This window comes from Desmodus rotundus, chromosome 3, assembly GCF_022682495.2.
Source record: "Desmodus rotundus isolate HL8 chromosome 3, HLdesRot8A.1, whole genome shotgun sequence".
Classification (NCBI taxonomy): domain Eukaryota; kingdom Metazoa; phylum Chordata; class Mammalia; order Chiroptera; family Phyllostomidae; genus Desmodus; species Desmodus rotundus.
In genome coordinates this window covers 197,241,088-197,255,986 of record NC_071389.1, presented here as the reverse complement: position 1 = coordinate 197,255,986, position 14,899 = coordinate 197,241,088, and the positions used below count along the sequence as shown (strand labels likewise).

Genomic DNA, 14,899 nt, shown 5'->3' with positions numbered 1-14,899 from the left:
TGTTGAGCAATTAAGTTATTTTTTTTTTAAAAAGGATAGTGGACCCCCCTACTCCCCAAAATGTGTGACACACACAGCTGCACCTGGGGAACTTGTCCCACTCTCCCTAGACCCGCAGCATAGAGAGGGGAACAGCACACAGGGAGTGGAAACCCACAGGGCTACTCAAGTCTGAGTCAACCGGTCCAGCCTCGACCACTCCGAGGCCAGGCGAGTCGACTCCGATCACTGTCAAATACCAGGGACGGCAAGCCAGCATCTCCTCCGATGCCTGGAGCCCTGTGTCTGCCACCACTCTGGGTGCTTGATGACCGCCTGTCGCCTAGTGTTCCCTATATATGTCTGTCTGCTTTCCCGTGGGACCTGGGCCAGCAAAGAGCAACTCCACACGTCCTTTGTCTCTCCAAAGCACCCTGAACAAGGGCGAGAGGACAGTCTGACCGATTTAAGGCTTTGAATGTCAGAGGAAGTTGAGCCGCAAATGCAGCATAGCTGCTGACCAGGCTAAGGAGCCTCCTGAACTTCAGGAAAAAACAGACTGAGACGTCCCATGTCTCCAGGTGTCAGGGCGCAGTCACCCTGCTGTCCTGGTGGTACTCGTGGCTCTCCCCATTCACACTGGCCCCAAAGGCGCTCTCACCTGGGTTCCTCTGGGCACAGTACAGACTCTCCTTGGCAGCCGACTTCACTGACCAGCTCCGCTCCATGAAAAACTTCTGGCCAAGGGGATGGCATAGCCAGCGCAGCGAGTCAGGGACGGCACTGCGCTCAGGGCCACACAGACTCTGGGCTCGACTGAGGAAGTAGCTCTGTGGAAGGACAAGGACCACAGGTGACCCCGGGGTAGCAGTAGGCTGGGGACAGAAGATCAGCGGGAGGGATGGGACCCTCAAGTGCCTGAAAGTAAATGCCACCACTGAAACCAGGGCAAGCGGCCCAGTGACCGGCCTGCTAGGAAAGGCCAAGAAAGACTTTGAAAGCCACTCTGTGGGGCAATTCAAAGAGCCAGCACCCGGCCCCTCCTCTCCTTGCAGGATAACGCGTTCAGGGCCCCAGGAACAACCACCACAGGGACAATGCTGTCTATCTACGTTTTCAGAAATTCTGATGCTTTTTGACTGAGGGTATCTTTATTTTAAATCCATGCTTTCTAACACATAAAACCATTGGATACAGGCCAACTTGAAAGAGGAGTTGGGCAGAGAAGGGTACGGGGGAGGAACACAAGGCACAGGGAGCTCAGAAGCCCAATGGAGGGCACTAGGCCAGGCCCGCAGACCCCCAATGGTACCTTTTACCCTGGCCAACGCCCCAAGGGGAGTTGTCTCCGTGTGAGGTTTAGTCTGATGGTTCCGACCTTTACTGGGCTCTAAGTAGCCATCAGCTAATATAATGGTCCTGGGAGACTTGAATGCGAGGATCAGAAACAGCACCGTCAAAGTGCCACTCAAGGAACAAGGACTGAGAAGGCCGCTTCTCTCCGTGGGAGTCTGGAGGCAGTCACCTGAACCTGGGAGGAAATGACCTGGCCAAACTGCTCTCTAGACACTCTGATACCATCACAGTGCTCACAGGGCCAGGTGGGGCATTTTGCTTAAACCTCTCACTACAGGCCAGTGGCACTGGTGGTCCTTCCTTCTCTGTGCTGACCCCCATACCTGCGAAAGGGTCCTGCAGGGCAAATACAAAGGGATCCCATGACCTCCTCCTGACCCTCAAGAGAGCACTTGCTGAACCAAGCTCGCAAGGGCAGCGCTTAGAGCAGCGGCCGGGCCCCAGCGGGGGCTGGGGAGGCCTGGATGTGACCCAGCAACCGAAGCAGACACAGAGCCTGTTTGGGTTGTACTGAAAGAGGAACCCAGAGAAGCCATTTAGAAAATCACTAAATTAAAATACATTTTTAAGCTGAATTCTTTAAAAAGAAAAAGAAAAATCTTAGTTATAACAAATCTCAGTTGGGGGTACGGCAGGAAAAGTTTGAGTTTAGTGGTTTGAATTAATAAGAAACATAAATCCATGAACAGTCACCCATAGTATGGCTTCTAGAAGGGAAACTGAGAAAATAACTTCTGTTGCTCTTTTAATTTTCTTGGCACTATCACCCCATGATGATCTCCCTGAATTTTATAGGCACCAGAATTCACCCAAGCTGTTATGGGGGAGGAGACCCTCCCCCATAACTCATCTGCTAATTGCTAGATCCAGTGGCTGAGGCAGGAGACTCAGAACTGTTTAGATCCCCAGGGCCGCCATGTACCCTCAGGCCAGTCCTGACTCCAGGTTGTGCCCTCCCATACCATCTGACCTTCTGGTTCTCAAACGGGGTGCCAAAGCACCTGAAGCACTACAGAGAACTTGCAGGGGTGCCGCTAGACGTTACATTTTTGAGGTAAATACAGCAACGCTCAACGTGAGTTGGGCACCATGTAAACTACTTGATGGAGGTAGTTCAGTCTCAACGAGATCTCAATGACCTTCCTTTGGATGACATCACATTGTTGTGAAGCTGAGTTTGTGGAGTTGTCACAAACAGTAAGTACTGTGTGGAAATTGATGTGGAACAAAAAATGAAGGTGGTGGTGTCCAACCTGACTGCAAAGTTTGAGAAGGCTTGTGGGGCCACCCCCGGCACCTGTATTCCATTTGTAGGTAATTATGGTTAACAGTGAAAAAATCTCTCCTTTCAATTTGTGTACTATTTTTCAGTAGCCACTAAACTGTTGAGACATAAATATCTACTAAGATACTAACAGAACTGTTAGGTGTTTCTTTTACTCCAGGCAAACCACGAAAAACCGACTGAGACACAAAGGGCGCCAGGAACCGAGAAAGACAGGGAACCTCGGGCCCAGTTCATTTCCAGAGGCCCCTGCGCGCCCCCAGAGCCTGACTCACTGGCTAGCTAAATATACTCGGCTGAAATCAAAGCTTCTCCCTCTTTTAGAAAGTGCTGTGTGGGTCTCTTCATCTGTCCCTTCCCGAGAAAAACAAGCAGATGGAAGGGGCAGTTATTCTCCTAGAGGTCAGGTCCTTTCCCCCACCACCTGACTGGAAACTGCCAAATGTCAGTACCACTCATGTTCCAACGTTCACAGCGCAACCAGCGTCACCACTCCCTAGAGGTTTAACCGGAAGTGGGTGAAGACCCGTGTGCAAGGACGCTCCCTGCCATAGTCTGTCATGATCACCGACAGAACGGGCTCAGGCAACGACGGTACAAGCACGTGCTTACAGTACCAGGTACCTGTGTAGACTAACAAGGTGACAGAGAAAGAGACCCAAGACTTAACTACTAGGTTGAAAAAAGCAAAACAGCGTAAAACAGGGTTTCTGGTGTGATCACATTAAGTAAGTTGTAATACATATGTCAGTCTGCGCAGGAAGGAAGTTCTAAGGAGAGACGCACCACACTGTTCACTACTGGTTAGGCACACCAATTATTTTCGGTGGTGGGGATGGGAGCTCACAGGCAGGGACAGTTTCAGGGGAACCATGTTACCGATCCTCAGCTGCCACCCACATGTGTCTCCCACAAATGGACTCGCTAATTCCTTTCAAAGGACAGCTGCGTCTCAGCAAAAAGAAGGATGGAAACCCTGGTGGAATTTTTGGGATGACAACATGATCTCAAAATTTATACAGGAGGGTGATGAGCAAACACTAGCCGCTAAAGCCAGAGGAGTGACATTTCCAGATATCGGACATATAAAAAGGCCCGGCCAATGTGGGTGTGTGGTATGAGGGCACCGGGGCAGACTAGAGCGTCCAGAAGCAGACCCACCATACAAGGGTGCTTGGTTTAGGAAAAAACAGCCTTGGTGCAGTGGGAAAGGACAATCATTTTATTTTTTTCAAATCTGAAAAAAAGAAAATCATTTAATGCTAAGCCCTGACAGCACACGCATAGCAGTGCCAGAACCGTGAATGAGTGGGACAAACCTAACCCAATAACCTCCCATAAACACACACAACTTGTGCGCAACAGGTACCCCCTCACCAACAATGAACAACAGAAACACAAGTTAGGCAAATTCGGTCCTTCCCCAAAATTCATCCTGTAACTTTCTGCAGACTGGCAGTGACCACAGGAGCAGCAGAGCCAGAATACTGGAAGGGCAGGGGAGAATCCGCATTCCCAGAAACAACCAGCGTCCACAGCACTTCCCTCCCAAATGGGCATGGGGAATTTCCTGAGGGCTGTATATTACCTGCCCAGTGGGCAGTCCTGGAGGAACAAGACGCAGGGCTCAGCAGGACACAAAATGCTAACAAGGAGGACAGATATGGGGCAGGGACATATCCATGTGGGAAAAAAATAGATCTCGCACCCCTACCTCCAACTCACACAACAATCAATTCCAGGTAGGAATGGGCCTACCTGTGGGCCTCTGTGTGAAAGTACAAAATAAAGCACCCAACAGATAATACAGGAGACTATCTTCAGGACTCTGAGGTAGGACAAAGATTTATTAAACAGGACATAAAATGTCTAACTGTAAAGGGAAAGACTAAGAGCCTGGAGCTCATGAACATTAAGAAATTGTGCTCATCCATCGACACATTAAGGGAGAGAACAGGCAAGCCCCGGAGGGGAGAGACATATGCGATGCGCACATCCAACACAGGGTTACAGCCAGACGGCAAAGACCTCCTTGGGTCCATAAAAAGACAGACTCCCCGGATAAATAATAGGTAAAAGGCCTGACTAGGGTTTTCACAAAAAAGTCTACCCAAATAGCCAACAGACCATCTGAACGGCCAATGCAAAGGTGCCGAACATCATTAATCACCTGGGAAATGCAAATAAAAACCACAGTGAGATACCAGCAGAAGGGCTAGCAAAACAAAATTGGCACAATCATGTGTTTGGTGAGGATGCAGAACAACGGAACTTCTACACTGCTCATGGAGTGGAAGTCAGTACAACCGCTTCGGGAAGCTGTCAGGCAGCATCTACTAAGCTGAACCTCTGACCCAGCAGTGCCATTCCTAGAAATGCAGTCAGTCATGCATTTATTCACCGAGAGATGAACAGGGACATTCAATCACTACACTCACAATCACCAAAACCAGGAAACCAGGCAAAAGTCCATCCACAAGAGTCCAGTCCTACAGAGGGATACTATAAAGCAATGAGAACGGACCACCTACAACTGCACACAGCATGAGCGACATTACACATGACACCAAGCAGAAGCCACCAGACACCCACGGAACATGCTGTGACTCTACCTCTGTAGTTTCTTCAGTAGAGGCCACCCAGCCCTGGGGATCAGGGCGCTGGTTACTCTGGCTGGAGAGCCTTGGGGGAGGGGCAGCCTGCAGACTACAAACCAAGGGAGGTTTCTGGGGTCTTGGTTGTGTTCTGTCTCTTGCTGTCTGCTGGTTATATGGGTGTGTTTCCTGTGAAGTCACTGACCTGCGTCCTTACGATTTTTGTACTTTTCTACATGCACATTGTACTTCAATAAAAAGTTTACAGGAACAACAAACAACAGGCAGATTAAATTGTGGTGACAGAATTCAGAATAATGGCTCCTTTGTAGGGGCAGCGTGAGTGGGGAAAGGCCGTAGGAGGTTTCGGGGGTGATGGGAACCTTCTGCTTCTTGATCCGCTTGGCTGTTACATGGGGGAGTTCACTTTGTGAAAATTCATCAAGCTGTAAATGTGTGTGTTTTTCTCTATGTACACTGTACTTCAATAAAATTAACACTTTCAATATACCTTTTGGGGGCAGAGAAGTCACAAGTGTGAGGACAGCAGCTCCGAGCACTGGGATAAACGAATGGAACAGAAGAGCAGCCTGGCCAACGCCCTTGCTCTCAGTCTGGGTTCACCTTGACCCAAGACCCCCCCACTTGCCCTAGGATTGGGTCAGGACCCCTGTGCGCTCTCTGGGCAGCCAGATCAGCCCCACCTCGCACTCATCCTGCCATTCTGAAGACCTGCTCCTTGTCTGGATTCCCTGCCAGACTGTCGCTCCCCGAGGACAGGGCAAATGTTCTGCTCGCTGCTGCATTTCCAGTCTGAGAAGCACCTAGCCCAGAGCAGGGACTTGGTAATGTTTGCCGAATGAATGTTTTATCTAGGGTCATGGGAACAGGATTGAGGCACACCCTGCCACCATGGGGCACACCCCCGTTCACTCTCAGCTCCTCAGTGCCCTTACTGAGATACGAAACAAAAGGAGATGTGACGAACACAGCTGATGTACTTGGCACCCCACCAAAGTAGGCACTGAATAACACACCTGCCTCTGCTGGAGTGAGAGAAAGCCTGTGAACTAGCAGGTAACAGGGCTTGTGAATCACCTCTGTGGACCCCAAGGCTGGCTCCACACCAGGCCCCCACCCCGGTCTGACCTGGGCTCGCTGCAGACATGCGCCATCTTCTATTTCTGGACCCACAGTGACGTGACCAACACAAGGAACCCAAAAAATAACTCTCTAAGCAAATAAATGACCCAGGAGACACAATCAGAAGATTTCAAGAATTTTTATCACCACTCAAAGAGCAGAAGAGTCCACATTAACCTTTGAATAGGGGTCTCACCGAGTAGATCGTATCTCAGAGCACCAACACACCCTGTTTATGCTGGTGAGAGCCACAGCAGGCGTGTTTCGGTCTGTTTAACTGCTCTGAGCACTAGTGGAAGGACCCACTGAACGCACGTGTGCCCCTCAGGCAGTCAGCGCCACAGAAGGGAACCGAAGGGACTTACCGCCAGGAAGCCCAGCCGGCCTCCACACCTGGTCCTGAGCCCCACGGCGGCAGTCAGGTGGATCTCCGCCAGTGTGCTTGGCGGGATCTTCTCCTCTGCACACTCGGCCAGGTTCACAGCGCACAGAGCCATGTGGACATCTGAACAGGCAGATCCCGCGGGGAGCTTCCCTGTGGGGGCAGACACTAATGTTGACACATTCCCCAACCCAAGGCTTTTCCTGCTTTCTCTAGCACAAGCAGAGTGACAGCGGAACTAAACGAGAAAGTACGTGGATGGGGCACGGGGCCCTGCAACTTAGTAGCTGCATGTTTCTTTCTACTTCACAGAGGGGACAGGAGAAAACGTGTGCCAGGGCAGGTGTATAAATGGGAGGGCTGTGATTACAGGTCCCACAGGGGACTCAGAGGTGCACACTGTAACAGTTCCCAAAACAGTGACAACAACACAGCAGTGTTCTGCTAATACAGTCCCGTGTCTCCAAACTTCATAAGATTGGTGATGAAAACATTTTAAATCATCTGATTTGTATTTATTTTCACTTAAACAGACCCCAACACAGTATATAACCCCGCGCCCTTTTGGAGGAGGGAGTAACACAACACTGAGCAATGACGGCCACACATATCTTGGTTAGTAGCTGGATGGCCAGGAAAGGCTTATACTCCCTCCCACATGAGGGCGGCACAGGTCATCCGAGGTGGCCCTGACACCAGGCTGAAGTGACCTTACCAAGGCACGTGGGCCCATCAAGGCTCTCAGGCTTTCACCCTGTTGCTTGCTTTGGTCCTCACTATAGGATGGGGAGGTGGCCAGGGCAAGCAGTCACCTCACTTCGCTAAGGGACAAAGCTGAGCCTCAGGGTGGGCCCATATCAGAGGTCCAGGCAGGGGCCAAGCCAGGCCTCCCAACCTCACCCAGCCCTGCATTCTTGCCACGAGGCCACTCTACCTCCCTGGTCTTCTCATCGGAGGAGGAGACCTCAACCCCCATACTTCATTCTGCAAGGGTGGTAGGTGTCTGTCTCCCCTGGAGGTGCTCCCAACTTTCTCCTTTGAGGGAGGAAGGAGGGTGGAGGGCAGTGTGGGAATCATGTGTTGGTTGCCTCTGTCCCCTCAAGTCAGTGCTGCACACACAGCATGGCCCAGAGCACTGCAGAACTGGTGAAGGCTATGCACCCTTCCATGCAAAGCCAAGACTTTCCAGAAAGCCTTTCATGAAACCTCCCCCAACAAGTACCCACTCCCATGGGAGCCCGATCTTTCTGCTCCCTCCACCACACTGAACTGTAATGCACTTGCTGACCTGTCTGCCTCTATTAGAGAAGGAGCTTGTTGAATGAAATAAATGATCACATTTCACTGAATCTAAGATGTCAACAATTTTAAGTTTCACCATTAATTTAAGTGCCACTAAGGGAAAAACACTGCCAACACACCCACAGCATGCCACTGTGTAGAAGACGCAGCCCAAGTGTAGAGACGATAATGAGAACATTCATGTGTGCCTTAAACTGATGAACTACAGTTACAAGCCACCCTGATAGCTACGGATGAGGCGGAAAACTGGCAAACTAAGCTGGGGTGGGAAGGTGGCTTGGGGCAGCCTGGGTCAGCAGGCGGCGGTGGCACCGCTCACCTGTGATGTGCAGCTGGTGCAGCCTGTGATAGGCCAGGGCTGCATCCCGGGCACTGGCCTTGGCTTCATCCTCAAAGCCCGCTGTGGTGGCTGGGGTGGTCCGCCGGCACTGGAAGACCTTCTTGAGCAGCCAGCGCACCAGGCGCAGCTTCTGCAGGCTGTAGCGGATCACGTTCCAGGAGAGGCTGCAGGCCAGGTCCAGGCGGGAGGTGGGCAGTGCCCGGCCCAATACTGATAGGCAAGTTTGTAAATTGGCGGCAGCAGCTGCAAAATCCCCCTAGAAAACAGCAGAAGGTGTGATATTCACTAGCCTTGCTGCGGCCTTTTTGTGTTTTAATAAAAAATTTCCTTGCCCTGGTTGGTGAGGCTCAGTGGATTGAGCACTGGCCTGAAAGCCAAAGGGTCGTGGGTTCAATTCCCAGCTAGGGCGCATGCCTGGGTTGTGTGCCAGGTCTCCAGTGCAGGGCACGTGGGAGGCAACCACACATTGACATTTCTCTCCTTCTTTTTCTCCCTCTCTTCCCCTCTGTCTGGGAATAAATGAATAAAATCTTAAAAAAAAAAACCCTTCATTTTCCAGATTATCAGAGTAATACATACTCCCTGAAGAAAATCTGGAAAAATTCAGAAAGCTACGAAAAGAAGGAAATAATCTGTACTATCTATCATCTTATCCCATAGAAAGGAGGACTACTGGCATTTTAATATATTTCCTCCCAGTCTTCTTACTAAATTGGGATTGAACTGTGTTTTAGCAAATACTCTCATCTTTGAGCAAATACTCTTCAGAGTTTCCCACAGTAGCTTTTATAAATAAAATGATAACGTGCATTTAGGTAACTTATGTGACCTTTTAGGATCTCAAAGTGTGGTCCCTGGAGACCAGCAGCATCAGCCCCTGGGATCTGTTAGAAATGCAAATTCTTGATGTCCCACTCCCACCCTCCTGGGCCTAAGGAACCTGAACCTCCCAACCCTTCATGGGATTCTGATGCCTGCTGACATCCGGGAAATATACAACAAACTACTCTAACCAAGGATGTGGATGAACTACTCCACCATCCTGAGAGAGTCTATGGCCCTGTACTGAAGCCTTCTTTCTCTGTTTCTCTCATCATTGGGGGTTCAGAGACTCAGGCTACCATCTTGGGAAACCTGAAGTAATCTCTCCTCTCCTTTCCCACAGCATACAGCAAGTATGAAATCTGTGCTTGTCTTCCTGCATTATTACAGGAAAGCAGATTATTACAAGGGGAAAGTGGATGACAATACTCTGAGAGTGACAACCTCTACAGTGGTGGTGGCATCTTTCCAGCTAGAAGAAGCACCTGTATTTACAGATTCCAAAGGAGGTGGCCTTCTCTTGTACTCACAGCTCCTCTTGTCTTTCCCGTCCAGGGAAAGGTTGGCTGTTCTCAAGGCTCAGCCTTTGGCTCTTGCCTCTTCCAACTCTCCAATCCAACTCTCCCCAGGCAACCCCCATACCCCTCCAGGTGCAGCGCTTCCAACACACTCTAGTCCCAACCCTCCTCAGTCCCCATGGCCTGCTGCCTGGTGGCTTCTCATGGCATAGGGCCCTCTCATGGCACTTCCAAACACGACGGCTTAGACAGAGTCCATGTTTCCCAGGCTCCTCTATCTTTGAGCCAATGTTGCTGTCACTTTTTTTCCATTTTATATCTCAAATCTTCCTCAACATGCCTTTCAATTCCAGGTCCTTGCCATCTTCCCCCACCTCCTCCCATGCACTTTTGTGTCTCTCCAGAATCACACTCTAAACACAGACTGAAACCTGCCTCCAGGATATATGTCCTGGGACTCTGTTCTCTGGGAACAGTCTCACTTCAAGGGGTAGGCCCCCAGCAACCACACCTATACTATAGGAGCCATGCCCCAGGTATGGTGCCAGCAGACCCAGGCTGCTTCAGGAGGGGAGAGCAGGCCCGGGTTTTTCTGCTGCTATGGGGTATTCTGGTTCTTGTGCCTCCTGAGACGGATGTTTAACTCTTCCTTCAGGGTTGAGCTGCTCCAGAATCCTACCTACAAACTGTCTTGTTGATTTCAAAAGAAAACTTCCAGCTAATTTTCCTGCTCAAAAATCTTCCTGGTTCTCCACAGAATTGGGGAAAAAGCCCCCAATCAGTTACTAGTCAGAGCCCTCTCCTCTTGGGCCCCAGCTACACTACCAGCCTCAGCCCTACTCCCTCCTGACACTCCGTACACTCCAGGCACACCCATCTACTTGCTGCTCCCCAACTTTCCCATGTACTCATGCCTTCCACTCTGCTTGACAGGTCCTTCCTGCCCCTGGACCACTCTGCCCAAGCCTCCGATTCCCTCAGCCAGAACATCTCTTCTGTCCCCAAACGCCCGCAGCACTTTAGTCTTCCTCTGTCATCTCACATGCATACAATCCTTTACGCACAGGTGCCTCTGCTCCACTGCCCTGGGAGAGTTTGGGGGCAAGGTTCCTCCCTCCTCTCAAAGCCCCCTTTCCCCTGCAAGCACCTGCCACAGGACTTTATTCACTGGGGTACTTAATACAACTTGCTAAGTTACTGGCTGATCCTGGGGGAGGAAGGGGAAATGTGAATGGTGGAACTCACCCTGGCAAGGTCCAAGTCCGCCTGCTTCCGGTGCCTCCAGAAGGTGACTGAGGAGCGTGAGTGTGGCCGGATCACCGGTTCCCCATGGACCAGCAGCTTCACGAAGACGCTCAGGACAATCACACCATTCACCAGCCACAAGAGAAGCGTTGGCATCATCCAGTCAAACCAGCCCCCAGAACCTAAAGAGCAGCTCTCAGTCGACCAGAGGAAGCCCCCCCACCCCCCACCTTGGGGCAGCCCTGGGACTGTAGGGTACCTGCCTGAGCCCTAGCACTGTGACAGCAAAGAGCCTACTAATTCATTTGCAGAAGAAAGGGTGGATAACAAGATTGCTTCATTTACTAACAATGTCTAGGTGCTTAGGATAGGGATAACCTGCGTTATAGGAGAACTTGAGACAATTCTAGAATCTAAATAGGAACACTACACCCTTGTCAGTGACAAGTGCCACAGAAAATCTTTTGTTAGCCAAGGGGGTTAGGCCACAGGTTTTAGGACTCAGGTGAAAACACTACATCCTCCTTCGAACGCCCCCCCCCCCCATCCCCCGGGAATTACAGCAGTGCGGGTTCATGGTTTATTTTGCTCTTTCTGACTAAACTCAGGCTTGCTCTGTTACTTCCAAAATGCGACTTATGCCAGTCCCTATCAAAAGCAAGCAGGCCAGGGTCACTACCAAAGCCCTTTGGGACCTGGTGGATAAGCTGAGCAGTCTGCACACAGGGCCCACCTCCTCCACAGCAAGCCACCCATGTGGGTGGCACAAGGACCCGTCTACCCACCTGACTCAAGTGACAGTACGCTGCGGCCAGAGCCTGAGTATGGGTGCTGGTCCGAGTCGTGGGACCCTCCCCACTGCAGCAGGGCAGTCAGGGGGTTAAAGGACAGGCACAGGAAGGTGAGGACACACAGCAGGATTCGGGAGCGGTCCACCATGCCCAGTGCTATGGGAGGAGAGTCTGGCTCATCTTTGACCTTCAACACAGAGCCACGAGGTTAGAGTGAATGAACGCTACATGGGTTTCTACAACATTTTACTTTCGCATAGCTCAGAATCAGACTGTGAGATTTAAATTGAAGACCACTGAGCCAGATAGGAGGAAACTGCCACTCGAACCCTACATCCCTCGCCCTCTTGCCCCTTGGGAAAGAACACATGCTAAAGACCAGAGGCAGACAAGCTGCACTTTTCTGGTAGGGCTCTACCACAACAGGGCGCACAGCACGGCTGTTCCTGTGTGACTCCGCCACAGGCAAGACTGACCAAGTGACGGGAGCAGAGCAGTGGTCTGAGGCTGGACAGGGGTGTGTACACCACCCACACAGGTGTACAAAGGAGCTTCGTGGGTGATGCAAATGCTCTGTATCTTGATTATAGCAGTAGTTACAGAAATGTACGTACGATAATACCATATGACACTGTAAAATGGGAGCACTTCATTACACATAAATTATGCATCAATAAAGTTGATTAAAGACCATACTTCAGCGCGGATCTATGTACATGGGCTTGCCTGTTTTAAAACCATAATGTTTCCTTTTTTTTCCTCCCCACTTTACACAGGGAGAACTGGAGGCAGAGGCCTTGCCCACCTGGGAGCCCCACAGAGGGAGGGAGGCTGGCTGGGGTCAGATCTCCCCCCACCCGCAGTGTGCACGAACCATGCCCCTCCTTTTCAATGTTTTAAAATCATTTGAAAATTTCTTACGATGTTGAGGCCTAGCTAATTTGATGCATATGCCATATGGCCCTTTGTTATCAAACAGAATCACATTTATACAATATTTGAAAAAATAGAACCTCCTTAGTAAAACTAAGTATATGATATTATGAACAGTTTGGCCAAAAGCATACACTGGAAGGGAACTTAGTGCATTCAGAGTCAGAAAGTGCCAGCGTCAAAATCCACTGCAGACCCAGTGTCTCCACAGGTTCCCAGGAAGATCATTAGGCTTAAGCCTCTTTTAACCAATTCCATTAAACAGCGATTGCTGGGGGGGCTTTCTTGGTCCATTAGAGGCCCTTGGTTGGAACGCTATTTGTTAGATTGCACAGTGTAATCATTTCCAGAAGAGGGCCCAGAGGCAGCTTCGTCCTAAACCAAGTGATGAACCTCACAAAGTGGTCTTGCCAGGCCCATTACAGGCAAGGGAAGTAATGAGGCGCCTCTAGGAATGCCTTGTGCCCGCCTGACAGCTGCTGTACGTTTCCGCTCTGGATCTGGCCCTCATTCCTCTCGGATGGGCCCTTTCAGCAAGACCAGTTCAACGGGACTACACTGAACCAGTTAAACAGCTCCTACAGTACCCTCCCCGCCCCCCAAGAATCAGTGTTCTCTTTCTTTATTGTCTAAGACCTGGCTAACTTCACCAAGTTCCTGCTCCTACCCAGCCCAGGTCCTCTGAACACCAGGCCTGGCACCTGTCTGTAGCCTCCCCACTATTAACTTTGGAGAGATGGGAGAGATCAGGGGCTGGGAGATTTCAAAAGTTCATACCTTTGCCTCATCCAACAGAGGGCTTCCGGGCTCAGAGTCGATGGAGTAGGGAGAGAAGCCAGCCTGGGACCCCGAGTCAGAGGCCGGAGGGGACATCAGAAGCACGTTCTGATTAAAGTCATCGATTTTCAGATCCACATCATTGTCCACCAGGCTGCCTAGGTCAATGCCCTTCAGGAGCTCTGCAAAGAAAACCCTATCTGGCAAACAGTCTGTTTTCCAGAGTCCCACCTGGGCTGGGTCTGGGCTGGGCAAGGGGTGCATGGCCCCTGCTCCTGCTTCACCCCTGGAGGCACCTCTTGCGCACCAGTGGGCCCTCCCCAGCACCTGGCACAGGACTTCGCCTGTGACCAGGTCTGACAGCCCTTCCCTCAATGAGCACACTCACTGTTTTTCTGACTCGCCAGCTTCAGCACCATGTTCTCCTGGCGCAGTTTGTGATTGACTTGCTGCAAGTATTTGATGTAGTCAATGGCCTTCCTCAAAACGCCAGATTTGTGCATCTGGGAGGGAGATGGGTGAAAACACAGCAGCATCAGTGCAGGCTGCACGGTGAGGAGAGCAGAGGCCCAGAGCTCGCGCGTGACAGCAAGGAGGCCCCGCAGAGGGTGGCGCCAGGTCCAGATGCTGACTCTCCCACTGATCAGCTCTGCTATCAGGACAAAGGACCTGACATCTCTGAACCTCACTTTCTTCCTCCTTAGGATAAGGACAAGGATAATTATACAAATCTTAGGCATGCAGTGAGGGCTCAAGAGGATAATACATGGAAAGAGCTTAGCTGCTGGCCTGGCACACAGTGACACTTGATAAATTTAGCTATATGACTACTTCCTATAATAATTCTAGCACCAAAGAAACTTTAAACAAATGACAAAAAACCAGAGTACTGCTGGATAGTTTATCTTAAGTAAAGGTATATCAGATACCTTTCAGATTTGTAGGCTACAAATGAAAGTGAAATTTTCTCTCAAGATAGCCTTGAAGAACAAATAGGCAAAAAAGAAAATCTAGGTGCCAGTGTGCAAGAAGATACATTCAATGAAACATCAGAAACACATAAAAAAAATCAGCCATGGCTGGTGTGCCTCAGTGGACTGAGTGCAGGCCTGCGAACCAAAGGGTTGCCTGTACGATTCCCAGTCAGGGCACATGCCTGGGTTGCAGGGCAGGTCCCCAGTGGGGGGTGCATGAGAGGCAACAGCACATTGATGTTTCTCTGCCTCTCTTTCTCCCTCCCTTTCCTTCTTTCTGGGGATAAATAGATAAAATCTTAAAAAAAAAAACAAACCCAAGAAATATATAAAAACCCAACTTCCTCTATTTGCTGTTGATCCCAGCCAGTTCCAGTTTCTCTCTTCCTTAATAGGTAAAAATATCACTAGCCACCCTGAACACAATTAAACACAGGCCAGCAATGCCATCAGCTGAC

At 50.4% G+C, this 14,899-nt stretch overlaps 1 protein-coding gene across 1 annotated transcript in view; it reads right to left on the bottom strand.

Annotated features, from left to right (window-relative positions):
• The window catches only part of SREBF2 (sterol regulatory element binding transcription factor 2), a 52,458-nt gene that overhangs the window by 9,071 nt on the left and 28,488 nt on the right, over positions 1 to 14,899 (bottom strand). Inside the window, exons 6-12 of the mRNA XM_024579106.3 lie at positions 13,856 to 13,970; positions 13,468 to 13,649; positions 11,752 to 11,944; positions 10,967 to 11,148; positions 8,361 to 8,637; positions 6,723 to 6,892; positions 641 to 809 (exon numbers count right to left, since the gene is read on the bottom strand). Coding sequence (XP_024434874.3) covers positions 641 to 809; positions 6,723 to 6,892; positions 8,361 to 8,637; positions 10,967 to 11,148; positions 11,752 to 11,944; positions 13,468 to 13,649; positions 13,856 to 13,970 — 1,288 coding nt within the window. The remainder of the gene's footprint in view (positions 1 to 640; positions 810 to 6,722; positions 6,893 to 8,360; positions 8,638 to 10,966; positions 11,149 to 11,751; positions 11,945 to 13,467; positions 13,650 to 13,855; positions 13,971 to 14,899) is intronic.